Source organism: Schistocerca cancellata, chromosome 4, assembly GCF_023864275.1.
Source record: "Schistocerca cancellata isolate TAMUIC-IGC-003103 chromosome 4, iqSchCanc2.1, whole genome shotgun sequence".
Classification (NCBI taxonomy): domain Eukaryota; kingdom Metazoa; phylum Arthropoda; class Insecta; order Orthoptera; family Acrididae; genus Schistocerca; species Schistocerca cancellata.
This window is the reverse complement of record NC_064629.1, coordinates 939,285,013-939,311,601: the sequence shown is the minus strand read 5'-3', so window position 1 is coordinate 939,311,601 and position 26,589 is coordinate 939,285,013. Positions and strand designations below refer to the sequence as shown.

The 26,589-nt window shown below is 40.6% G+C and overlaps 1 protein-coding gene across 4 annotated transcripts in view; it reads right to left on the bottom strand.

The window, feature by feature from the left end:
• LOC126185137 (leucine-rich repeat protein 1-like) overlaps positions 1–24,705 on the bottom strand; it is a 115,455-nt gene extending 90,750 nt beyond the window's left edge. For 2 of the 4 annotated variants that reach the window (XM_049927973.1, XM_049927976.1), the window contains exons 1-2: positions 24,633–24,701; positions 24,310–24,462 (exon numbers count right to left, since the gene is read on the bottom strand). In XM_049927973.1, the coding sequence (XP_049783930.1) occupies positions 24,310–24,459 (150 nt within the window). In that variant the 5' untranslated portion in view covers positions 24,460–24,462; positions 24,633–24,701. Of the gene's footprint in view, positions 1–24,309; positions 24,463–24,632 lie in introns of those variants that run through there. The other 2 variants (XM_049927974.1, XM_049927975.1) reach the window with 2 other exon arrangements.
• Between the last annotated feature and the right edge of the window lie 1,884 nt (positions 24,706–26,589).

The window sequence follows — 26,589 nt, the reverse complement described above, 5'->3', positions numbered from 1 at the left end:
TGAATTTCGATTCTTTCAGATTTTCTTTTGTGCAGTTAAGAAAATATCCCTGCTGCTTGGCAATAAAGTCATAGTGAACCACAGAGGAGAATTTGATGCACAATAAATCAATAAACTCTTCTGAATCTTTTCCAAAGTCTCTAGGAGTCAATTGTCAACTGAAGCCCACAGGTCAAATTGTAGTTTTTCAACTGAATTTTCAGCAAAGGATTCTTTCAAAATTTTATGCATCTCAGTTCCACCTGAACAGTAAGCACATTTCCCCATGCTGCAATCAATAGATAATGAGATACAAAGTGCTTTTGCAAGGCACTGCTTGTAATTTTGAATTTTACCTCTTGTTACAGTTTTCAATTTGGTATTTTCTATCATTAGTTTCGGAGTTTGGTGATCTGTGCGCACACAAACAGTGTGTGCCACTTTGATCATTTATCATACAATGTCACATCTGAATCCAGCAAATTTAGATAAACCTATTTTTATGTTGGAAAACTTATCTTAAAAATTGTTGTATGCTTCTTTATGGTTACACAGTGAGGCTTTTCGAAAACTTTGATTTACTGCCATCTGATTCAGTAACTGTCACACAGTCTTTAATACCTGCCATAGCCTTACTACCAATATCATCTTCATAAAACGAATGTACAATACCCACTGTCTTTATTGGAAAGCTTTCCCCTTGTTTTTCACTGCCTGGCCAGGTATTTTGGAACATTAAATTCATGCACTATCTCTCTAATCCTCTAGTTATCGGGTAAACATGTTAGAAGCATTGGCCTTTTCATTCTACTCATACAACTGGAAAACTTATTTTTCATTTTTTACAACTTTATATTTATCAACATCACTATCACTTTCTGATGACAATCTTTCGTCAGAAGAAGAAAGGAGTTTATGTTTCATAGTTATGGAAATTTTTCTTAGTTTGATGTATTTCATTTTTCTCTTAGCAATGGGAATCTCTGAAGTACTTATAAATTCTGTATCACTGTGCAGTAATGTTTCTGGGTGAGAATTATCTATGTTCACTATTTTCATTGCTTAGGGACAGTGCATTTGATGACACAGTCATTTCCTTCCTACATTTATCACAGATTTTTGAACCAGTGACTATCTGCGGATACAATCCAGACATCCATAATGTGACATTTCTGAGTTTTCTTCTGTCTTTAACAAAGTAACACATTGCAACACTCTATTCTCAGTGTGTGTGTTTCCATCTTGAGGGACAATGTGTCAGTGTCCATCTCGATGGGGGTGGGTGGGGGACACTCAAACACACTTAATGTTCAAGTATAAAATCACTTGTTAAAAATTAACAAGTAACTTTTACATTTTCATTATTGATTTTAAGTCACTTTATAGCTTCCAATAACACCTTGTTCAACTGAAGCACTAAATATTTAACCTAAACAGTAAGTTATCTTTAGCATCAGTTCAAAACTAACTAGGAATACATCCACTCAGGAAGGGCTGTACTCGCTCCACAACAGTGAATATTGTTATAACACAGAAAGAGCATTGCTCACATCCGTAGATTTAACCTTAAAATACCCTATATATGTCTCCTGGGTGGTGCTAATTGAGCAACAGTGATTACAGGTAGCCTGACTATCCATAGGATCTCCTGGCAATGACATATCAACTAAATAGCAGAAACCTTTGCAGAGCCCATTAACAAGAAACATTGGACCAACTATCAGACTACTTGAATTGAATATCAAAAGCATTAGCAGGGCAAAGTGTGACTACCTGTCAAAATTTTTGCTGGGCAACAATATCAATGTCGTTGCCATTCAGGACTCTCACGTTTCCAGCGAAGAAATATTCCGAAGCCAAGGTCGAATTCCTCGAATATTCTGCACTTGGTGTAACTTACCACGAGGTGTATGGAATTGCTACGTATGTCTGCAACAACATAAATGAAGCTTCACCGATTTCTGTAAGTGTGGAGGCAGATACATATACAGATGTCATTAAATTGCATGGTATTACTATTACAAATGTTTACAAACCACCCAAAACAACATGGCCCGATTTTGTCATACACACAGCAGAATGTCCTGAATTTTACACAGGAGACTTCAGTAGTCACCATGAACTTTGGAAGTACTCTCAGAATGATGAAAATGAGAGCATGATTGCAGAATAGGTTGAAGAGAATAATCTTCATCTCATGTTTGATGCCAAAGATCAAGGCACTTTCAGGTCAGCTGCTTGGGGCAAGGATTCAGATCCTGACTTATGCTTTGTTAGCTGCAATGAAAGTGGCTTTCCCATCAATGCCACAAGAAAACTGATAGATGTCTTTCCTCACAGCCAACACAGACCTGTAATAATACAAATTGGTTGCACAGTTCCTGTCATACGATCAAATCCCACATGCCTGATGGAATTTCCAGAAAGCTGACTGGGTGAATTTTCCAATGGAACTGGATAAGACCATTTGCTGGATCTCTCCATCACATAAGAACTATCAACACTTCACTAGTGCGGTAACAGTAACAGCTAAAAAGTGTATGCCAAGAGGATAGCAAAACGAATATGTTCCAGGATGGAATGATGAAAGTGAAACACTGTACAAACACTTCCAGCAAAGTGGTGACCCAGAAATAGCTACGGAACTATTGTCCAGCTTGGTTACGTCTCCGAGGTAGAAATGGGCAGAAACAGTCAAAAATATGGACTTTACCCACTCGAGCAGGGAAGCAAGGAGTCTTCTGATAAAACTGTGAGGAATTGCACCGGCATGCAGAAAAGATTCTGAAGTAACACCAGACCAAATTGCTTCCTACATCATTACTACCTCAAGAGTGCCTCCCGACAAGAAACATACAAGACATATCAGATGATAGCTTCGTGACCTGAAAAATAGGGCATCTTCCTCATCTGAGTATGCCCAACCCACCACAGTTTCAGACACTGTCTCTAATCTAATCTAATCTAATCTCTACTGAAGGACATCAAACCTGTTAAGGCACCTGGATTCAATGTTATCCATTAAGAGTTCCTGATAAATATAGGAGGAGAAGCAAGCTAAGAAATGGGTGACAGAATTCTTTACTGACATCCTGCTGACTGGTCAACTTCCACTGGAGTTTAAAAAGGAGAAGATAATATCTGTTCTGAAACCTGGCAAACCCAGCAATACGGTAGAAAGCTATCGCCCCGCTGCCCTACTTAGCTGCTGCTACAAGCCTTTTGAAAGGCTAGTATATAACAGAATAAGCAGTGCTATCCTAGAGAATGTTTCAGTTGATCAGGCAGGCTTCAGACCAGGGCATAGCTGCTGCAACCAAATATTGTCTCTCACATCCTTCACAGAGTCACGGTATCAAATGAAGCAGAAAACATCTGTGATGTTCGTTGATGTAACTGCTGCCTTCGACACTGTGTGGAGGGAAGGCCTTATCTACAAATTTCTCCACATCATACCCTGCAGAACAATGGTTCGAATGGTTAATAGCACGCTAAGGGATTGGAAGCTCCAGGTAATCACTGGACCCAACATAAGTAAGTAGAGGAAGCTAAACAACGGATTGCCCGAAGGTTCAGTTCTCTCACCATTACTTTTCAACATATATCTATCTGATCTACCTGACACTTCAACCAGAAAATTCTGCTATGCCGATGACCTGGCTCTAGCTGTACAACACCAGGAAATGAAGACAACAGAAGACATTTTAACCAATGACCTGTCTGTATTAGACAATAACTTCAAAATCTGGAGACTCCTACCCAGTGTGAGTACAACACAAGTGTGTTGCTTCCATTTAAATAATCGGTTCGTGAACATAAAACTGGAAGTAAGTTTCAGTGGCAGAATTCTTTGTCATAATTGGAACCCAAAACATCTTGGTGGCACCCTGGACCGTACACTATGCTTCAAACACCACCTTAACTTAGCTCAAAAGTTGAGGACTCTAAGCCATATCCTCCATATGCCATACGGAACTACCTGGGGATCTTCAGCAACCACCTTGCGATCTTCAGCTCTGGGTTTGTTGTACTCAAGTGTGGAGTACTGTGCACCTGTTTGGATGAACAGTCATCATACAAGGTTTGTTGACACCCAGCTGAATACAACAATGAGCATAATATCTGGCGCAATCAGATCTACTCCAGTTTATTTGCTTCCACTGTTAACCGGTATAATGCCTCCTGATCCACGCAGATGTACTGCCCTTATTAGGGAATTCCACAAGATCTCCAGGAATTCTAACCTACATGTGCATAGCTACCTGCCACTTTTAAATCTTAAGAGACTGAACTCACTTCATCCAACTGTGAGATGCTGCTGACATGGTTGCTAAGTACTTCAAACCCCCTTGAAGTATGGAACAGTCTATGGGAAGCAGTGACAGATGTGTGCCTGCATAACATCTTCTCAGGTACTAAACCTCCAAGTGGATTTGACCTACCATGCAAGACCTGGACTACCCTCAACAGACTCCGTACCGGTCATGGCCAATGCAGGGATGCTCTCTTTAAGTGAAAGAAGCTGCCTAATCCAGCCTGTGACTATATATATAATAGAGGGAAACATTCCACATGGGAAATATATGTGTCTGTATTAGCCATATGTTAAATAAATAAAAACAGCTTCAGCCTTTTTTTTACTAATGAAAAAATTATCATCCCAAACTTATACCTTGGCTTGTGATTAACAAGCCAACTACTACTACTCATGGTACAATTTGGAAATTTCAAAGTATGTACTTTTTGAAACAAATTAAATTAAAATTTTAAATTTTCTTTTGAAAATAATTTTCTTATAGTACCCTATATTTTATTGTAAACAATTAGAAAGGGCATGAAAAATGATGTACAGTGGTATTCATTTCAGGTCTGTAGCTCAATTAGGAAAGTTTCTACAGCAATTCTAAAAACTGATGTTCCCTGTTTTTGGTCCCATTTATGATAACTTTACAGCTCTGTAATTTAGAAATGAGTTGACATGTCTCAATAAAATTTCATATTTTTCTAAGTCTATACCAACAGTACACCTGTGCCAAATTTCAGGAAAATCTGAGATGATGAGGTTTAAACCGTGTGTGGCAGTTTGATACATCAATCCGTGTGACCTCTCTTTATAATGATCTTTAAACTGACTTGATATCTAGCTTTGTTCTGTGTTGTTATGATTTGTGATCATGAAAGGAATAAAGTATGTCATTACAATAAAGTGGTGTTAAATGTAATTATTTTGCCATAATATCATTACTCGTCCCTCCCCCCCCCCCCCCCCCACCCTCATGAACCATGGACCTTGCCGTTGGTGGGGAGGCTTGCGTGCCTCAGTGATACAGATAGCCGTACCGTAGGTGCAACCACAACGGAGCGGTATCTGTTGAGAGGTCAGACAAACACATTGTTCCTGAAGAGGGGCAGCAGCCTTTTCAGTAGTTGCAGGGGCAACAGTCTGGATGATTGACTGATCTGGCCTTGTAACACTAACCAAAACGGCCTTGCTGTGCTGGTACTGCGAACGGTTGAAAGCAAGGGGAAACTACAGCCGTAATTTTTCCCGAGGGCATGCAGCTTTACTGTATGGTTAATGATGATGGCGTCCTCTTGGGCAAAATATTCCGGAGGTAAAATAGCCCCCATTCGGATCTCTGGGCGGGGACTACTCAAGAGGACGTCATTATCAGGAGAAAGAAAACTGGCGTTCTATGGATCGGAGCGTGGAATGTCAGATCCCTTAATCGGGCAGGTAGGTTAGAAAATTTAAAAAGGGAAATTGATAGGTTAAAGTTAGATATAGTGGGAATTAGTGAAGTTCGGTGGCCGGAGGAACAAGACTTTTGGTCAGGCGAATACAGGGTTATAAATACAAAGTCAAATAGGGGTAATGCAGGAGTAGGTTTAATAATGAATAAAAAAATAGGAATGCGGATAAGCTACTACAAACAGTATAGTGAACGCATTATTGTGGCCAAGATAGACACGAAGCCCACACCTACTACAGTAGTATAAGTTTATATGCCAACTAGCTCTGCAGATGACGAAGAAATTGAAGAAATGTATGATGAAATAAAAGAAATTATTCAGATAGTGAAAGGAGACGAAAATTTAATAGTCATGGGTGACTGGAATTCGACAGTAGGAAAAGGAAGAGAAGGAAACGTAGTAGGTGAATATGGATTGGGGGTAAGAAATGAAAGAGGAAGCCGCCTGGTAGAATTTTGCACAGAGCACAACTTAATCATAGCTAACAGTTGGTTCAAGAATCATAAAAGAAGGTTGTATACATGGAAGAAGCCCGGAGATACTAAAAGGTACCAGATAGATTATATAATGGTAAGACAGAGATTTGGGAACCAGGTTTTAAATTGTAAGACATTTCCAGGGTCAGATGTGGACTCTGATCACAATCTATTGGTTATGAACTGTAGGTTAAAACTGAATCATCATCATCATCATCATCATCTAAGACTGATTATGCCTTTCAGCGTTCAGTCTGGAGCATAGCCCCCCTTATACAGTTCCTCCATGATCCCCTATTCAGTGCTAACATTGGTGCCTCTTCTGATGTTAAACCTATTACTTCAAAATCATTCTTAACCGAATCCAGGTACCTTCTCCTCGGTCTGCCCCGACTCCTCCTACCCTCTACTGCTGAATCCATGAGTCTCTTGGGTAACCTTGCTTCTCCCATGCGTGTAACATGACCCCAACATCTAAGCCTGTTCGCCCTGACTGCTACATCTATAGAGTTCATTCCCAGTTTTTCTTTGATTTCCTCATTGTGGACACCCTCCTGCCATTGTTCCCATCTACTAGTACCTGCAATCATCCTAGCTACTTTCATATCCGTAACCTCAACCTTGTTGATAAGGTAACCTGAATCCACCCAGCTTTCGCTCCCATACAACAGAGTTGGTCGAAAGATTGAACGGTGCACAGATAACTTAGTCTTGGTACTGACTTCCTTCTTGCGGAAGAGAGTAGATCGTAGCTGAGCGCTCACTGCATTAGCTTTGCTACACCTCGCTTCCAGTTCTTTCACTATGTTGCCATCCTGTGAGAATATGCATCCTAAGTACTTGAAACCGTCCACCTGTTCTAACTTTGTTCCTCCTATTCAGCACTCAATCCGTTTATATTTCTTTCCCACTGACATTACTTTCGTTTTGGAGATGCTAATCTTCATACCATAGTCCTTACATTTCTGATCTAGCTCTGAAATATTACTTTGCAAACTTTCAATCGAATCTGCCATCACAACTAAGTCATCCGCATATGCGAGACTGCTTATTTTGTGTTCACATATCTTAATCTCACCCAGCCAGTCTATTGTTTTCAACATATGATCCATAAATAATATGAACAACAGTGGAGACAGGTTGCAGCCTTGTCTTACCCCTGAAACTACTCTGAACCATGAACTCAATTTACCGTCAACTCTAACTGCTGCCTGACTATCCATGTAAAGACCTTTAATTGCTTGCAAAAGTTTGCCTCCTATTCCATAATCTTGTAGAACAGACAATAACTTCCTCCTAGGAACCCGGTCATATGCCTTTTCTAGATCTATAAAGCATAGATACAATTCCCTGTTCCACTCATAACACTTCTCCATTATTTGCCGTAAGCTAAAGATCTGGTCCTGACAACCTCTAAGAGGCCTAAACCCACACTGATTTTCATCCAATTGGTCCTCAACTAATACTCGCACTTTCCTTTCAACAATACCTGAGAAGATTTTACCCACAACGCTGATTAAAGAGATACCTCTGTAGTTGTTACAATCTTTTCTGTTTCCATGTTTAAAGATTGGTGTGATTACTGCTTTTGTCCAGTCTGATGGAACCTGTCCCGACTCCCAGGTCATTTCAATTATCCTGTGTAGCCATTTAAGACCTGACATTCCACTGTATTTGATGAGTTCCGACTTAATTTCATCCACCCCAGCCGCTTTATTGCACTGCAATCTATTGACCATTTTTTCCACTTCCTCAAATGTGGTCCTATTTCCATCGTCATTCCTATCCCATTCTACCTCGAAATCTGAAACATTACTGATCGCATTTTCACCTACATTGAGCAACTCTTCAAAATATTCCCTCCATCTGCCCAAGGCATCCACAGAATTCACCAGCAGTTTTCCTGACCTGTCCAAAATACTTGTCATTTCCTTCTTACTTCCCTTTCGAAGACTGCTAATTACACTCCAGAATGGTTTTCTAGCAGCTTGACCCATAGTCTCCAACCTGTTTCCAAAGTCTTCCCACGATTTCTTCTTGGATGCTGCAATTATCTGTTTGGCTTTGTTTCTTTCTTCAACATAACTTTCTCTGTCTACCTGGGTTCTGGTATGCAGCCATTTTTGATACGCCTTCTTTTTCCTTTTACAGGCTGCCTGTAAGAAACTGCAAAAAGGTGGGAATTTAAGGAGATGGGACCTGGATAAACTGACAAAAACAGAGGTTGTACAGAGTTTCAGGGAGAGCGTAAGGGAACAAATGGCAGGAATGAGAGAAAGAAATACAATAGGAAAAAAAAATGGGTAGCTTTGAGGGATGAAGTAGTGAAGGTAGCAGAGGATCAAGTAGGTAAAAAGACGAGGGCTACTAAAAATCCTTGGGTAACAGAAGAAATATTGAATTTAATTGATGAAAGGAGAAAATATAAAAATGCAGTAAATGAGGCAGGCAAAAAGGAATACAAACATCTCAAAAATGAGATTGACAGGAAGTGCAAAATGGCTAAGCAGGGATGGCTAGAGGATAAATGTAAGGATGTAGAGGCTTATCTCACTAGGGGTAAGATAGATACTGCCTACAGGAAAATTAAAGAGACCTTTGGAGAAAAGAGAACCACTTGTATGAATATCTAGAGCTCAGATGGAAACCCAGTTCTAAGCAAAGAAGGGAAAGCAGAAAGGTGGAAGGAGTATATAGAGGGTCTATACAAGGGCAATGTACTTGAGGACGATATTATGGAAATGGAAGAGGATGTAGATGAAGATGAAATGGGAGATATTATACTGCATGAAGAGTTTGACAGAGCACTGAAAGACCTGAGTCAAAACAAGGCCCCTGGAGTAGACAACATTCCATTAGAACTACTGACGGCCTTGGGAGAGCCAGTCCTGACAAAACTCTACCATCTGGTGAGCAAGATGTATAAGACAGGCGAAATACCCTCAGACTTCAGAAGAATATAATAATTCCAATCCCAAAGAAAGCAGGTGTTGTCAGATGTGAAAATTACCAAACTATCAGTTTAATAAGTCACGGCTGCAAAATACTAATGCGAATTCTTTACAGACGAATGGGAAAACTAGTAGAAGCTGACCTTGGGGAAGATCAGTTTGGATTCCGTAGAAATATTGGAACACGTGAGGCAATACTGACCCTATGGCTTATCTTAGAAGCTAGATTAAGGAAAGGCAAATCTACGTTTCTAGCATTTGTAGACTTAGACAAAGCTTTTGACAACATTGACTGGAATACTCTCCTTCAAATTTTGAAGGTGGCAGGGGTAAAATACAGGGAGCGAAAGGCTATTTACAATTTGTATAGAAACCAAATGGCAGTTATAAGAGTTGAGGGGCATGAAAGGTAAGCAGTGGTTGGGAAGGGAGTGAGACAGGGTTGTAGCCTATCCCCGATGTTATTCAATCTGTATATTGAGCAAGCAGTGAAGGAAACAAAAGAAAAATTCGGAGTAGGTATTAAAATCCATGGAGAAGAAATAAAAATGTTGAGGTTCGCCGATGACATTGTAATTCTGTCAGAGACAGCAAAGGACTTGGAAGAGCAGCTGAACGGAATGGACAGTGTCTTGAAACGACGATATAAAATGAAAATCAACAAAAGCAAAACGAGGATAATGGAATGTAGTCAAATTAAGTTTCTGATGCTGAGGGAATTAGATTAGAAAATGAGACACTTAAAGTAGTAAAGGAGTTTTGCTATTTGGGGAGCAAAATAATTGATGATGGTCGAAGTAGAGAGGATATAAAATGTAGACTGGCAATGGGAAGGAAAGCGTTTCTGAAGAAGAGAAATTTGTTAACATCGAGTATAGATTTAAGTGTCAGGAAGTCGTTTCTGAAAGTATTTGTATGGAGTGTAGCCATGTATGGAAGTGAAACATGGACGGTAAATAGTTTGGACAAGAAGAGAATAGAAGCTTTCAAAATGTGGTGCTACAGAAGAATGCTGAAGATTAGATGGGTAGATCACATAACTAATGAGGAGGTGTTGAATAGGATTGGGGAGAAGAGAAGTTTGTGGCACAACTTGACTAGAAGAAGGGATCGGTTGGTAGGACATGTTCTGAGACATCAAGGAATCACCAATTTAGTACTGGAGGGCAGCGTGGAGGGTAAAAATCGTAGAGGGAGACCAAGAGATGAATACACCTAGCAGATTCAGAAAGATGTAGGTTGCAGTAGTACTGGGAGATGAAGAAGCTTGCACAGGATAGAGTAGCATGGAGAGCTGCATCAAATCAGTCTCAGTACTGAAGACCACAACAACAACAACAACAACAACAACAACATTACTCGTCACACTGGTGATGCCGTGTTACATGTTTTCTGTGAATCCATCGATTTGGACAATTTCTGTGATCAAAATATCACAGGACAATGTGGCCTCGAATATCAAAGACTGTTATTACACTGCAACTGACTCTGTCCACCGGTTCTACAACTACGTGTACGTCTTCTGCTTCAATTTGTCACCATTGTGCTTCAAATCATGTGAAAATAGAAAACTGTGACCAATTTTCAGTGGCATCATCACAACTTGCTCAACAAAGTGCACAGACATTGGACATCGCTGCAAATTCTCTTACACCCTCTGAACATTTCCCAGGACAATTTACTCACTCCATCGATGGGTTTCTGTGTACGCAATAATGTTGCTGTGTCACAAAATCCATTTGTTACCCTTCTAAATCTAACCTACAAATGACGCCGTTGGCTCTGCACCACGGCATCATACTGCCAGCAGATTCACATAACCTCATCGAATTTCACAATAAACCACAAGTGTATGGTTCAGTGCAACAGTAATGGTGCTTTAACTGTGACCTTTTATTAAAGAACAATGTGACTTTCACCGTCATCCTGTCTGGTGTTCATATATCGCTCTCTCCCAGTGCACCAGAACTGGTAAATAAACCTCCGCAGTGTACTGTGTCGTGCGTACCGAATCTCTTGGCAGCCACAGCTGTTTCTACTGTGCCAATCATCCCTGCAACCACGTCTGCCATGTCGAGTTATATGTACGAGCATCAAGAACAGTGTAAAGTCGAGCATCCAGATATTCCACAGGCCACCACAACATTGTCTGTATTCACCATTCCACTTCTGCCTCTTCTTTCAGAATGTCTACCACAACTGCCTCCTCTTAACAAGGATAGCCCAAAGATATGGTTTGTTCTTCTGGACAGCATCCTCAATGTCAACAGAGTATTATCCGATAAAGCACGGTTCATATGTTTGATTGCAGCTCTGCACGAGCACACAGATTTGATGTCTAATCTCATCCTTACAGTACCAATGATGGACCACTATGAACATATAAAATTTATTATCCTCGAGCACTTGTCAAGAACTCCACAAGAAGCAATTAATCACACAGTGCACGACATATCGCTCGGTGAGCTCACATCGTCGCAGCTGTGGCGAAAGATCAGAGCATTGATTGATCCCTCCTTCCTGTCCGATGCCCCTTTTTGGTTGCTATGGATAGTGAAAATACTGGAAGCTCTCCAGCTGCACCTTATATCAAATGCCACCAACCATTAGAGATGTGCCTACAGCTAGCAGACGATGCCTATAAAATCATCAGATGTTGACAACTCACCGCAACACAGAGTTCTTCACAGACAGTTGGCAATACTGCACTCATCCCAGCATGCACTTTTGTGCGAGGCACGCGATGTCACTCCAGTCGACAACCTCGCTCGAGGTGCTACCTGGTGGCTGTGGTAATAAACAGGCCACCCCCTCCATGCGTCCGCATCCAGGCAACCTCTCTGCCTCACCTGATTCTGGCGCTGTAACTACAGATGTCACACACAGTCTGCAGCCACACCCTGTATGTCCGCTGTGTTGGTACAACACTCATCACGGAGATGCAGCTCAAAGGTGTCACCTGCTGTCCACCCTGCACCCAAACTTCCGTCGTGGGATGAGTTAGGTGCATCATCTCACGGGTATTCTACAGGGCGCCTGCAGCAACACCAATTTCACACAATAAACAACTACCTCTGGGCAGACTGTATGTATATGACCTCATCAGCAACACGTTCTTCCTGGTCGACACCTGCTAAGTTACCACAGTTGTACCCCAAGCATTGTCAATTTTGCCACTGACACTTTCCGCCGTGACACTGCGAGCAGCAAACAATTCATCGGTCACTGTCTATGGCTCCACACACCTTTGCCTCTAAGTGAAACAGAAATTTTGTTTCAAATGGACTTTCAATGTGGCCGACATTGACGAGCCAGTTTCGGACATTGATTTTCTACGAAACTATGGCCTCTCTCCACATTTATCGTCAGGAACACTGCTCCGTCACTCTTCTGACACACACATCGAGGGCTCCTTCATCGCAACACCCACACGTGCCCGAGCAACAGCGGCTGCCCCTTTATGCCAGTTGGCTGAACTCACATCCCTCACTTCAGACCTAGTCGATTCACTCTGCAAGCTATTCAACCGACAACACGACACTTCAGCCCTACGTGCAGCCAACACACCACTGCAGGCTCCGATCGACAACATTTCCGCAGACCTGGCACGAGTGCAAACGACCATCGCAGCCCTTTCAGTTGCTACCACCACTAAAACGTCGGCCACTGCTCCAGTCTTGCTCTCCACAGACAACATTCAATGCGAACTGTCTTCTTGCTCCCACAGCAAGAAATCCGCCTCCTCCACATCGACAGACTAAGCTCGCTCTACAGCTGTCAAACCAATGAGCTATGCAGCCACTATGATCGATGCCATCCTGCAAGCTCACGTCGAGCCCGCACGCCCTCACACTACCTCGCCTACTGCCGACACAGGCCACACCTCTCTCACTGTGCTGACACTGCATACAACAGCTGGACTGGACTCCACACCTACAGCTGCCAGCACAGTACCCGATGGCAGATACAACACCACCTTCACCACCTATTCTACAGGTCAGTTCTCAGTTTCACAGTGCTGCATAGTACGTTGTTCCCTCCTCTGGAGTGCCTTCTGCTCATGTAGGCCCAGTGAGGATCTCCATTAAAGTTATTACAAACGGTTCACGTCATAGGCTACGTACTATGGGACAACTCCCTGTCTGTGCAAAAGCACACTGTCTATTGGCTAAGAAACTTTGTGCCACAAAAGGATGCATTCAGGATCTTTTAAAACGAGGAATCGTATGTCCTTCTGGCAGTAATTGGTCATCACCTATTCATCTCGTCCCCAAAAAGGACTCCACCTTCAGACTTTATTGGAGACTACTATAGACTCAATGCCCGCAGCATTTTAGACAACTGCCCCATCCCTTACATTCCAGATTTTACATTGCAGTTACATGGTGCTTGGCATTTTACCATCACTGACTGTCATAAGGCATATCATCAGATTCCAATGTACAAAGACAACATTCCTAAGACAGCCGTTATAACCCACCTTGGCTTGTTCGAATATTACTATATGCTTTACAGACTTAAACATGCAGATGTTATGCTTGACTTGATGACATTTTAATTTTCTCTGCCTCTGCTAATGAACGTGAACATCTTTCTCGAGTACCCTACGTGCTCTCAGATAAAGGCATTGAGATAAACAAAGACAAATCCCAGCTATACCAGGAAGAAGTTACGTTCCTGGACCACACAGTGAACTCTGAAGGCATGCCTAATGTCTGAACGTGTTGCTCACATTACGAGCTTACCACCACCAGTCACTTTTCGTGACCTACATCGCTTCTTGGGCACAATCAATTTTTTCGGGCACCACATCCCTGATGCCACCTCCCTAACTGACCTCTATAACTTCTCAGGCAAACATACCTCAGGCGATCGCAAGGTTAAGTGGACTCAGGACATGACCTGTGCCTTCAGTGACCTAAGAACAGCCCTAGGTAATGCAGTCACACTAGCCCATCCCAGCACTGATGCACCTATCTCAATCACTACAGATGTTGGTGACACTGATCAGCACCGTGCTGCAGCAGCACATTCGCAAAGACTCTCAACCACTATGTTTCTTTTCAAAAAAACTACCTGCCTCTCAACGTTAATTGTCAGCATTTGACAGGGAGCTACTGGGCATTTATGAAGTCATACACTATTTCCGAGAAGACATTGAGGCACATGACATCACTGTTTACAAATATCACTGTCCCCTGGTTGACGCACTGTGTAACCCAGCTAGTGATCTCCCTCCATGTCACTTTAGGCATATGGATTTCATCAGCCAATATAAAACAGACATACATTTTATTAGAGGCTGGAAAACATCATAGCAGACTACATGTCATGCATTAATACTATTACGAGCCTGTTTGATCCCATACAGCTCGCGTTACTACAAACTACTGATCTGGAGGTACAGTCGCTAGCTACTAACAACTACATCTCTCTCCACATTCAACCATGCCCTTTTCCTAGCATCACACAACCGATTCTTTGTGATATTTCAACTAACATACCACGACCACTCGTACCCCTTCTTCTTCGACAGGCCATTTTTTCTTCGCTGCCCGGTCTAGCCCACCCGAGCACCAGAGCGAAAGTGCACCTAGTAATTGAACATTTCATTCGGCCACACATCAAGAAAGACTTTCGTGAGTGGACACAAGCCTGGGTATCTTGCCTACATGCCAAAGTTGGTCGACATGCATATCCCCCCCTCTGGGACAGTTTGAAATACCGAAGGGATGCTTCAAACACGTTCATATGGACCTTGTCAGCACCCTACCCCCTTCTAATGGCCACCATTAGATTTTGTCAGTCACTGACCACTGACCAGTGCGCAGAGGCAGTTCCTTTGAACGATATCTCAGAGGATACCATGGCTTGAGCATTCATTACCTGCTGGCTGTCCCATTTTGGATGCCCTGCATCCATCACCACAGATCAGGGCAGGCAATTCGAATCTCTACTCTTCTAATGATTGTGTCTCTTATGTGGTGCCAAGCGTTTCCCTACAACAGTCTACCACTCCCAAAGAAACAGGTTGGTGGAGCACTGGCACCGCACACTAAAGGCAGCTTAATATGCTACTCCTACTCTTGGTAGGATGCACTTTTGTGGGTACTGTTCAAATGTGTGTGAAATCTTACGGGACTTAACTGCTAAGGTCATCAGTCCCTAAGGTTACACACTACTTCAACTAAATTATCCTAAGGACAAACACACACATCCATGCCCGAGGGAGGACTCGAACCTCCGCCGGGACCAGCCGCACAGTCCATGACTGCAGCACCTTAGACCGCTCAGCTAATCTCGCGCGGTTTGTGGGTACTGCTAGGGATTTGAACGTCCTATAAAGATGATTTAAAGGCCTCATGTAATGTTAAAACAACAGCTGATTCCTCAAACTGGGGGGCTATCAAGTACGGGGTCCCACAGGGTTCAGTCTTAGGTCCTTTACTGTTCTTGATATACATTAATGACTTACCATTCCACATTGATGAAGATGCAAAGTTAGTTCTTTTTGCTGATGATACAAGTATAGTAATAACATCCAAAAACCAAGAACTAAGTGATGTAATTGTAAATGATGTTTTTCACAAAATTATTAAGTGGTTCTCAGCAAACGGACTCTCTTTAAATTTTGATAAAACACAGTATATACAGTTCCGTACAGTAAATGACACAACTCCAATAATAAATATAGACTTTGAACAGAAGTCTGTAGCTAAGGTAGAATTTTCAAAATTTTTAGGTGTGTCCATTGATGAAAGGTGAAACTGGAAGCAACACATTGATGGTCTGCTGAAACTTCTGAGTTCAGCTACGTATGCTATTAGGGTTATTGCAAATTTTGATGATAAGAATCTCAGTAAATTAGCTTACTATGCCTACTTTCATTCACTGCTTTCGTATGGCACCATATTCTGGGGCAATTCATCGTTGAGTAGAAAAGTATTCATTGCTCAAAAACATGTAATCAGAATAATTGCTGGAGCCCACCCACGGTCATCCTGCAGACATCTATTTAAGGATCTAGGGATTCTCACAGTATATACATTCACTTACGAAATTTGTTGTTAATAATCCAACCCAGTTCAAAAGTAATAGCAGTGTGCATAGCTATAACACCAGGAGAAAGGATGATCTTCACTATGCAGGGTTAAATCTGACTTTGGCACAGAAAGGGGTAAATTATGCTGCCACAAAAGTCTTTGGTCACCTACCAAAGAGCATCAAAAGCCTGACAGATGGTCAACCAACATTTAAAAATAACTTAAAAGAATTTCTAGATGACAACTCCTCCTACTCATTGGCTGAATTTTTAGATATAAATTAAGGGAGGGGGAAGAAGAGAAAAAAAATTAAACATTAGTGTCATGCAATATTTTGTGTAATGTAATATCTTGTACAGACATCTTTTATTAACCTGACACGTTCCACATCATTACGAAGTGTCGTATTCATGATCTATGGAACAAGTCTTAATCTACTCTCTAGCAGAGATCCTTTACAGCGAACCCTGGTACTCCAAGCAGAATTTGTCAAGGACACTATTACTCTCCATGAAGACAGGTTACCCTCATTAGTCGAGCATGTTTGCTCTCATATCTTGCACATGCACATCCCACAACCACAAGCACATAAATGCACACCAGTCTTTTTACACAAGGAACTTGCGGGCTGTGACTATTATGTTGCAATATGGAACCATTCGTCCAACTATGACCACATTTACCATTGACATCTCAGCATTCCCAGTGAACAGCATTTCAGTGCAACATCATAATGACTCTGTTTTTTTGTGCACCTTCTCATGTATGTAAATCTAAGGACGTTAACCTCACGCTCATCCGAGTTACTAGCTTGCCTGAAGATTTTGTCAACAGCTCCCTTCAAGCTTCTATCAATGAGGATGGGATACTGTCAGTTGTCATTCTATGCAGCCGTCCACAGTCCCTCCCTTTCCCTCCTATTCAGATCCCGCTCCCCTGCGCCGGTCGTCCCCTACACCAACCAACATGGATGAAAGATTATGTTTTGTCTTTACTTATCACCTCCATGATACAATTCCTTACTCCTTTTGCTCCTACGCCATTCTCCACACTCCCAGGGAGTGGGAGGGGGGGGGGGGGGGGCTCTGTGGTGGTTCAATGCATCAATCCGTATGATCTCTCTCTATGACGATCTTTGAACTGACTTTATGTCTAGCTTTGTTCTGTGTTGTTATGTTTTGTGATCATGAAGTGAATAAAGTATATCATTACAATAAAGTAGTGTCAAATGTCATTATTTCGCCGTGGTATCATTACTTGCCACACCTGTGTTGATTGGACATGGAATATCTCATGTCTATCTTTTCAGAGCTCTCCCCAAACAAACAAGAAGCTCTTCTGTTTTACTACTCAATCCTCTAATATCTTGACGAAAGAAGCTAACCTTATTTTTCTATGCATTCTTAAGTATTATGAGGGATTCTCCTTTTTATTTCAAAAAAGGGTACCTAAATCCTGATCATCATGTTCTTTCCATATGAATAAAGTTAGTCACAATATTTTTCTTTTCATTGCTCCCAGATATGTTAACGTTTCAGCAAAAGAAAACTAAGCTGAGATTCAGTTGTCTATGTACCCGCACAGGACTTCGGAGTTTATCAAATTAAATTCTTTTTCTGACAGAATTAGCTTTGAGTGGAAGTCAGAACTCTTAACTGAATGCCAAACAATCTTCATTATTTATATTTAATAGCAAGACTAAAAAGTTACAGTGCACAAGCTGAAGTCCATGCCATTTTCCTTTAAAAAGTTACGTTTTTTCAAAAATCATGAATTTGAAGCACAGCACAGAAACATCTGTTTTTCAACATTTGCCATAAAAAATCTAAATTATGTAGCCTACTTTTCATACATTATATATTTATATAAGTAACCTACATACTAAATGCATAAAAAATTGAGGTCTGTAGGTCAGTTCATTACTAAGTAGTAGATCTCTGAATTGGTACCTGACTAACGACTAATTACACACGCTTGAGCCTTCAAACTTGAATTTATCAAAAACAGTTTGAGTTAGGATAGTGCTATTTGGCAGTTATACTATTAAGTCATGTAGGTATCCATGTACCAAATATGACTAAATTGTGAAATGGTTAGATCAAGAGTCACCTAAATATCTGTGAGTTTACACAGAATTATCCTGACTGCCTTTAAATAATTTCAGTGCTTCTCCAAATCTAATGCACTCAAATAACTTAAAGAGTAATGGTAACAACTCACTAAGTAGTTGAGGTGCTGAAGCACTGATAAGTACATAAGCAAGACAAGAGAATTTGGCTAGCTTTTGGACAAATTCTTCTTCAGAGCTGCAGAAGTACACATACTTCTGCAGGACTGAATCTCAGCTGGAACAATGCAGCCATACAGGTCATCGGTCTTATTGGATTAGGGAAGGAAGTTTGCTGTGCCCTTTCAAAGGCACCATCCTGGCATTTGCCTGGAACGATTTAGGGAAATAACGGAAGACCTAAATCAGAAAGGCCGGTTGCGGGATCGAACCTTAATCCTCCCGAATGAGAGTCCAGTGTGCTAATCACTGCGCCACCTCACTCGGTTCTTTAGTGGACAAATGCCACAAATAAAGGAAGGAAAAGATGAGCACAAATTTAAAAACAAACACTCAGAAATCTTATATTGCAGCCTTTTACAAATGAATCTATAAAGGAAATATATCTTTTGTTCGCAACTGATGACGATAGTATCTCCCTGTATTCTAACACCCAAATCACGTAGTTGCATTCCACACTACTTTCCCGTCAACAAAGTTGATTTCATACAAATGAGATGTATGTAAAACCAAATGCAATTTTACTTCAATTCACATTTCAACACTATAAACTTTAGATATTCGACACAAGTTGAGTATTACTGAAAAAGTATACATGTGGACTTATTTTAAAAAAAGAAAAAAGTGAAGCACCCAGAGATGGATGTGGAAATGAGATTTCACAGTCTGAGAGGGTATGTAATGTTATTTCAGTGATTACAAAATCTAGTCAATTTTACAAAGAACTTAGCAGTATCAGCCTACGTATCAGTATGACACTGAAACTTCCCCGGTAGATTAAAACTGTGTGCCAGACCAAAGCTTGAACTCAGCACCTTTGCCTTTTTCGAGCAAGTGTTGCACCAACTGAGCTACCCGAGCATGACTCACGATCCATCCTGACAGATTTACTTCTGTCAGTACCTCAGTTTGTAAGGTAGGACACGAGGTACTGGTAGAAGTAAGGCTGTGAGGGTGGGTCGTGAGCCACGCTCGGGTGACTCGGTCGCTAGACCACTTTCCCGTAAAAGGCAAAGGTCCCGAGTTCAAGTTTTGGTCCAGCACAGAATTTTAACCTGCCAGGAAGTTTCATAATATCGGCACACACTCCACAGCACAGTCCACCGTAGACCGAAAATTTCATTCTGATATTAACATGATGTTGCGCACCCTCTGGCCTGGATGTATTCACTGAGTCATTTAGGAGGGCGGGGGGGGGGGGGGGGGGGGGGGTTATAAAACCAATGTAGTCTCTCCTGATGCAAGATGGCCCCCAATTGTTGTAAATGGTCCTCGATATCCTAGATACTGGCACTGGGACGGAGCTGACGTTCCAGCCATGTTCTCTAAGGGACAGATTTGGGGATCTTGCTGGCCATGGGAGTACCTCAGTACCACATAGGTATTTCATAGAGACATGTGACAAGTGTGGATGAGCATTACTGTGTTGAAAAATGGCACTACAATACTGTCCGATGAGAAGGAACACAGGAGGATGCAGCACGTACGTGACATATTGGTGTGCTGTCAGAGTGTCCTCAATCACTACCGACCGAGACACGAATTCACGTGCAATGGTTCCCCACACTGTGACACTAGTAGCAAGAATGCTGACTCTCTCCAAAATGCTGGAACAATCCGTGCTTGAAAATGATGGTAGTGAGGGGTAGTGTAGAACCGCAATACATCACTGAATGCAATGTGATGGCATTCGTCAGCAGTTCACACTTGCTAGTCGTGGCAGCACTCCAAATGCAGTTGTTTGTGTTGCGGTATTAATGGCAGCCTATGCGTGGGATGGTCATTTCCTAGTCACGGTGCTGCTAGACTCTCACCAAAGGTGTGGGAGGACAGACTGTTGCAGGGAGTCTATTACTTGTTCTCAGACGCGTGGCAAATACTTGAAAGGACTACGATGTTCTTCGTGCGTAACGAGGCTACCCTCTTTTGTGATGGCCAGACATGGTGAACCAGTATCTTGGAGACAAGTATGCCTGCCCTCATGTTTTCATGAATTCCAGACAAGTATGCCTGTCCTTACATTCCCGTGAATTCCAACATCTGCCCACTGCCACATCCAAACACCCCATAAATACGGATATTTTACAATTCAACCAGCCAGCAAAATTAAGACCTACAATGATGTCTCTTTAAAACTATGTCATGTGCTGAAATGTTGTCTCACACAGCTTAACAAATGGCGACATCAGCTGTAAGTAGGGAGAAATATGGAAAGTGTGAATTGAATCTAACAGTTTCATTCCGAGGAAGTTCATTTTCCTAAAATGATGAAAGGGACCATTTGTGCCTGCATTTTAGCTCGAGTAAGCTTATACGTAGAGGAGAGGAAAAACGACAACCCATTCTGCATGCAGACCAATGCTGGAAGAGGAGAAGTGCAATGCTACCAGGTATCAACTTCTGATGCAGGAACCGTACCTACAATGTGTGTTTCAAGCAAGTATTCGTGAAAGCAGATGTATCAGAGTTTATGAGTGTGTAAATGTTATGTGTAAGTGAAACTGAACTCACCTTACAGAATCACATATTCCAATGACACATATTGCAACAAAAATATGCATAAGTCAAATGAAATCACATTCAGTAAGGGCTACTGTAATGCTACTACATGCAGTATTGTTGAAAGCAAAGATTAGCGGGAACCTGATAGAAAATCTTCCAGCTTCGACTAATTCAGATTTGGGGAGTTCACATACTGAGATAAAGTGTGTGTATTGTACCTATGAGAAATGCTCTTTATTTGCTGGCTCACTTTTTATCTGCAGTTAATTTAGACAGCAAGAAACACTGCTCCTGCAAAGGTTTGCCCATTCATAATGTCTTATATACAAGTGTATATGTGGCAAGAGTTGAACAGATCATTTCGTTAGTTAGTTACGTGTTCCATTGACCAATATCACGGAAAAATCGTTATGATGCAGAACGTGTCAAATGCACAAGAAATGCGCACAGGAAACAAGTTTTTTTTGTTTACATTATAGTGTTGTACCTAAATATTCCTATTATCTTTCCCATTCCCTTAAATGGCACAAAATGCATATATTATATCTCCAGATTTATTTACTCATATTCAAGAATTCATCTATGATATAGAAGCAGTTGTCAAGGAGGTATGATTTCAATTTGTTTTTGAAACTATTACTGCTGTCTGTCAGACATTTTATTTCATCTGGTAATTTATCAAAAAGTTTAATAGCAGCATATTTTACCCCTTTCTGTGCCAAAGATAGGTTAAGTAGAGAATAGTGTAGGTCTTTCCTTTTTCTGGTATTGTAATCATGAATGTCGCTGTCGATTTTAAACTGGTCCATGCCGTTGAGAAAAAATTTCATTTCTGAGTAAATGTACTGTGAAGCAGTTGTAAGAATTCCTAACCTTTTAAACAGATAACCTTTTAAACAGATATTCTGGGGTAACCAACCAACGGCAAATTAAGTATTTGTAACTCAGAAAAGAGAAATTCGAATTATAAGTGGAGTTAAGAGGAATCATTCATGCAGAATTCTTTTTTAAAACATACAAAATATTAACACTGACCTCACAATATATCCTGTCCCTTATGTGCTTTTCAGCTAAGAACCTACACATGTACAAAACCAATATTTCTTATCATGACTATGACACAAGAACAAAACATGACTTTCATGTTGACAGAAAAAACTTGAGTCTGATACAAAAGGGAGTATACTACTCAAGAATAAAGGTGTTTAATGCACTCCCATCTGACATAAAAAATCTTACCAGTGAACTGCCAAAATTTAAGCGTAAATTGAAGGAATATCTTCTGGAAAAAGCGTTTTACTCTCTTAATCAATTCTTTAATGTAACATTGTAACTTAGATGTAATACTTTACTTTTAATATTTGCTATTTCCACTTTGTAACTTAATACATCTTACACCAGTATGGGGATTCGTGTTCAGGCAATTGGCACTATCAAATTCCTGCTAATGTATAGTTTGTAATATGGAAAATTGTAATTTATTATTTTATTATTTTATCATTTTATACTCCTGTTTCACAATAAAAAATGCTTACGCCTGTAACTATTAACATACTTTGTTTCTTATACACCAATTGCAATTTACATTTGTTAGCATATACAAGTAGGCTACTGTGTTAATTTATACTGTGACTCGTTCCATATCCATGCAATTCTTTTGTATACTGGATCTACGGAATGCGAATATATAAATAAATAAATAAGATGTGCAACTATGAACTCCACACATTATTCTAACTACTTTCTTTTGAGCAATGAATACCTTTGCCTAAGTGTTGAGTTACCCCAGAATATTATTCCGTATGACATCAGAGAGTGGAAGTATGTTAGCTTACTGATTTCTACATCCTCAAAATTGGCAATCATTCTGATTGCAAAAGTTGCTGAACCTAGTCGCTTTACGAGATCCAAAATATGAATTTCCCAATTAAGATTCTAATCTATATGTACACCCAAAAACTTAGTATGATCTACCCTGGCTACTGACTCTTTTGATGTGTTATGTTTATTGAAGGAATTATACTTTTTGCAGCAGAAAATTGGATGTACTGTGTTTTTTCAAAGTTCAGAGCAAGCCCATTCGCCGAAAACCAATTAATAACTTTTCCAAAAACCTTATTTGTATCATTTTCATGGTACTGGTAACCATATTCAGGGTTGCAGGAAGTCAAACATGTTATATCCCTAGAATCATGATAACAACAGTACTTTAAGCTGTGTCACAGATCTGGTTTCTGGTGTCTATGAAAGACAAACAACAAAAAATAAAAATAATTAAATTTCTTACGATACATATTTTAGTCTTTCAGGAAACACACTTTGATTCAATGACTGACAGGAAAAAAATAGTTAAAAGGACGATGGAGGTTATGACATCCACACAAAACTCATACATTCAATAGAGATTCATTTTTACCCAAAATAAATACAGTATTGCTTTTCAGTTACTCCCCAATGAATGGCCTTAATAGGTTGTGTGCTTGAAACTGTGTCTGTCAATGGCCCCAGCAGTGTGGTTACTACATGTCCAGCTAGCACTTCTATATTTTTAGGTTGTGATCTAAAAAATATTGTACTGGCTCCATGTGTAGTAGCTAGCTCTCTTTCTCTCTCTCTTCACTTGATTGGGCAAAACAGAACTTAGTAGCAACATATAGTTTTACACTGAACTAAATAAAACAAAGCTTTAGACAGTTAACAATGCAAACATCACATACAGTGATGCAGTCTCCAAAATACATTGAATACAACATGCATATTAAACAATGCAACTGCATTAATGACACAAATTACTGTATGCACTATAGTGGAAAGTAGCAGCAACTTTTCATTGATAGGGAATTTTTCTGGATTTCTATCACGCAAAAGCTGCATAATTTTTCTGCTACTCCTTAAAGAAAAGAGAATAATCTAGTTCATTTAAATTTTTAAAAAAGGTATGTTAGTGTAGTGCATTAACATTACCGTTGTAATATAACAGCAAAATGCTTTAAACAATATGGCAGAATGAATAGTGCAGCAATTGAACTTGAACAACTGTGTTAATTATATTCTGGATTCACAGCGTTGATATCAGTGAGCATATTAGAATTAGACTGCACTTACGGAAAACCTAAAAGTTCGGTACCTCTGTATATATCGTAAAAAATAAAGCGATTTATATTCTTGGTATGATGCAGACACAACTTGCATAGCTGTCCACGGACGGGCAACTAAAACACATGAAGAAACGCGGTGCACATTTGCAAGTAAGGCAGCAACAACAGTGAAAGCCTACTGCAACACACAACTGAAGAGAGTTGTAAAGTAGGGCCTACCTTGTATTTGATGCCGGCTTTGTTGTGCGGATTTTGTAGGAAAAGAAAATCATGGCCGTGAGCATGAGTCAGAGAAACGACTGACTCACGTTTTTGAAGAGAGAGATGTTTTGAATAGTCGAAAACTTCCACGGGACCCACAAGCCTCATCGTCTTCGATAATGAAACATCAAATAATTATTCGAATCACAAAATGATCACAACAAAAACAATTGACACATTTCAAACGTGAAGAGTTAACAAGCTTAATACAAAGATAGTCAGGTAATAAAATCGATAAAACTTTTAAAATATTGATAGCAAGAATAACAATAATTACGTACAATCCGCGCACTTACAGATACATCTACTAGTGACCACACACTGCGCAGTTAACAGCTACTTCAACACCTTCCATAGATATTATTTGTACATACGCCCACGTATACGCCTACTATATGTATGGGAAGTTCCCACTCGCAGTTCACAGAGCAGACAGAATACCAGTTGAATGTTTACGTTGGTGTTGTATCCACGTAATATATTAACTTATAAGACTCATAGTGCAGGTGGTTTACCTTTTAATATTTGAGCTGCAGGTGCCGAGACATCTCCCTCAGTGTATGAAATATTTTAAGCCATAATGTATTCATACGAAGGTATATAACGTATAGAAAGGTTTTCATCACAAGAAACTGTCGCCTGGATACATACATTCAAGCAGATATCTAACTGTTGTCATTCCCTACTCAATACGAAGAGGCCATCACAAGTTCAATAATATTGTCAAACGGTCAATCTATTGACCGTCTGAGAGCGCGTATTGATGTATTGTCAATATTAGTAATATTGACAAGCAGTATTGGCAATGCATATGGTAGTGAGCGAGTGAGGTCAAGTATTGACGGTCTGACAATATTCTCTATTCAGATGATGACAGGGCTTCAGGAATCCAACCATGGGGCGTTAGTGTGGACTATTTATTTTTCAATAGGCTGTTGTGTATATCATATCTCAGATTCAATTTTTAAGCAGTCTTAATACAAAAGAATGTTAATAGATCTATGCAAGGATAATCATTGTATAACCACTTTAGGATGGTTAACGGAGGATCCCCTACGACACTGCTCACATCATTAATTTGAAAATAGATAACACACTGGTATATTATATAGCAATTTGGGAAAAGGCTCGAAGTTTGAAAAATACGTCATATATCCGTAACGACTAGTAATAAGTCTGTGAAATACATGTCAATATCATCAAAAATCACAAAGCATAAAAAAGGGTTTTATGTTAATAGCATAAACACGTCCTTTTCAGGCAGTTATAACTGCTTCACAGGTTTCCACAAAACTTTACTAGTTGTGCTAACTTATATTACAGAATTTCGAGCATTAGGGTCCAGCACCGAGCGAGAGATGTTCGTATAGCAGCCCACCCTCAGAGGCGCAGCTAAAAGGTTGTCAATAGTATACTGACGTCACATGTCTATATAAATAACAGCCAAGTCTCCCTCTGGATGCGCTATAGAAATCTGCTGTAACCCTTCCCAGAATAACACAGGGTGCAATCATCCTAGCGATCCTAACGGGACATCCCATAACACATGCGAGACGTGTTGGCCACGTGCATGTGTTTTCCTGCCCAGTATGGCTCACGTACAGATGCAATATGTTTGCGTAGCGTGGCTGGAATTTTCGGTGTCCTACAACTACTGGTCTGGAGATGTCCTAATGCCACAATGGCGGATGAGGGACAGCATCATGCCAGGGATGGATGGTCTGCTTCAACTTGTCTTTGAACACCTGGACAAAGAATACATCTCCTTACTCTCAGAACTTTCTGTAGATACCTTGCCGCCATCTTGTTCGAATAAGACTGTAGAGGCTTCTATGTCCCAGTGCAAAGGATGTCTTGTGAATGAATGGAGCATTCTGATTGGTTGTCACTGAAATTACCCGCCAAACTGCCGCTGCTGCCAGTGTGGGAGCACTGTCAAACAATTTTTTTCTGCATACAAGACTTTCAACAGCAAAACTATTTTGTACATGTTGCCATATTGTACTGACAGTTAGACCCTGCAAAAGGGGTCTACAGATCGTCAAATATGGAAAGACACTTCCTCAATTACACTGCTCTGCGACTGACGACGGCAGCTTGAGTATTTTAGCATGAAACCAATCTCCACATACCATATCGTTGTAGTAAACACACAATTCGTATCCTGCGCCATACAAAATCGCCACTTCTGTATAGTGCATGTGTCTATCGACCATCAGACACTCGTACATATTCTGT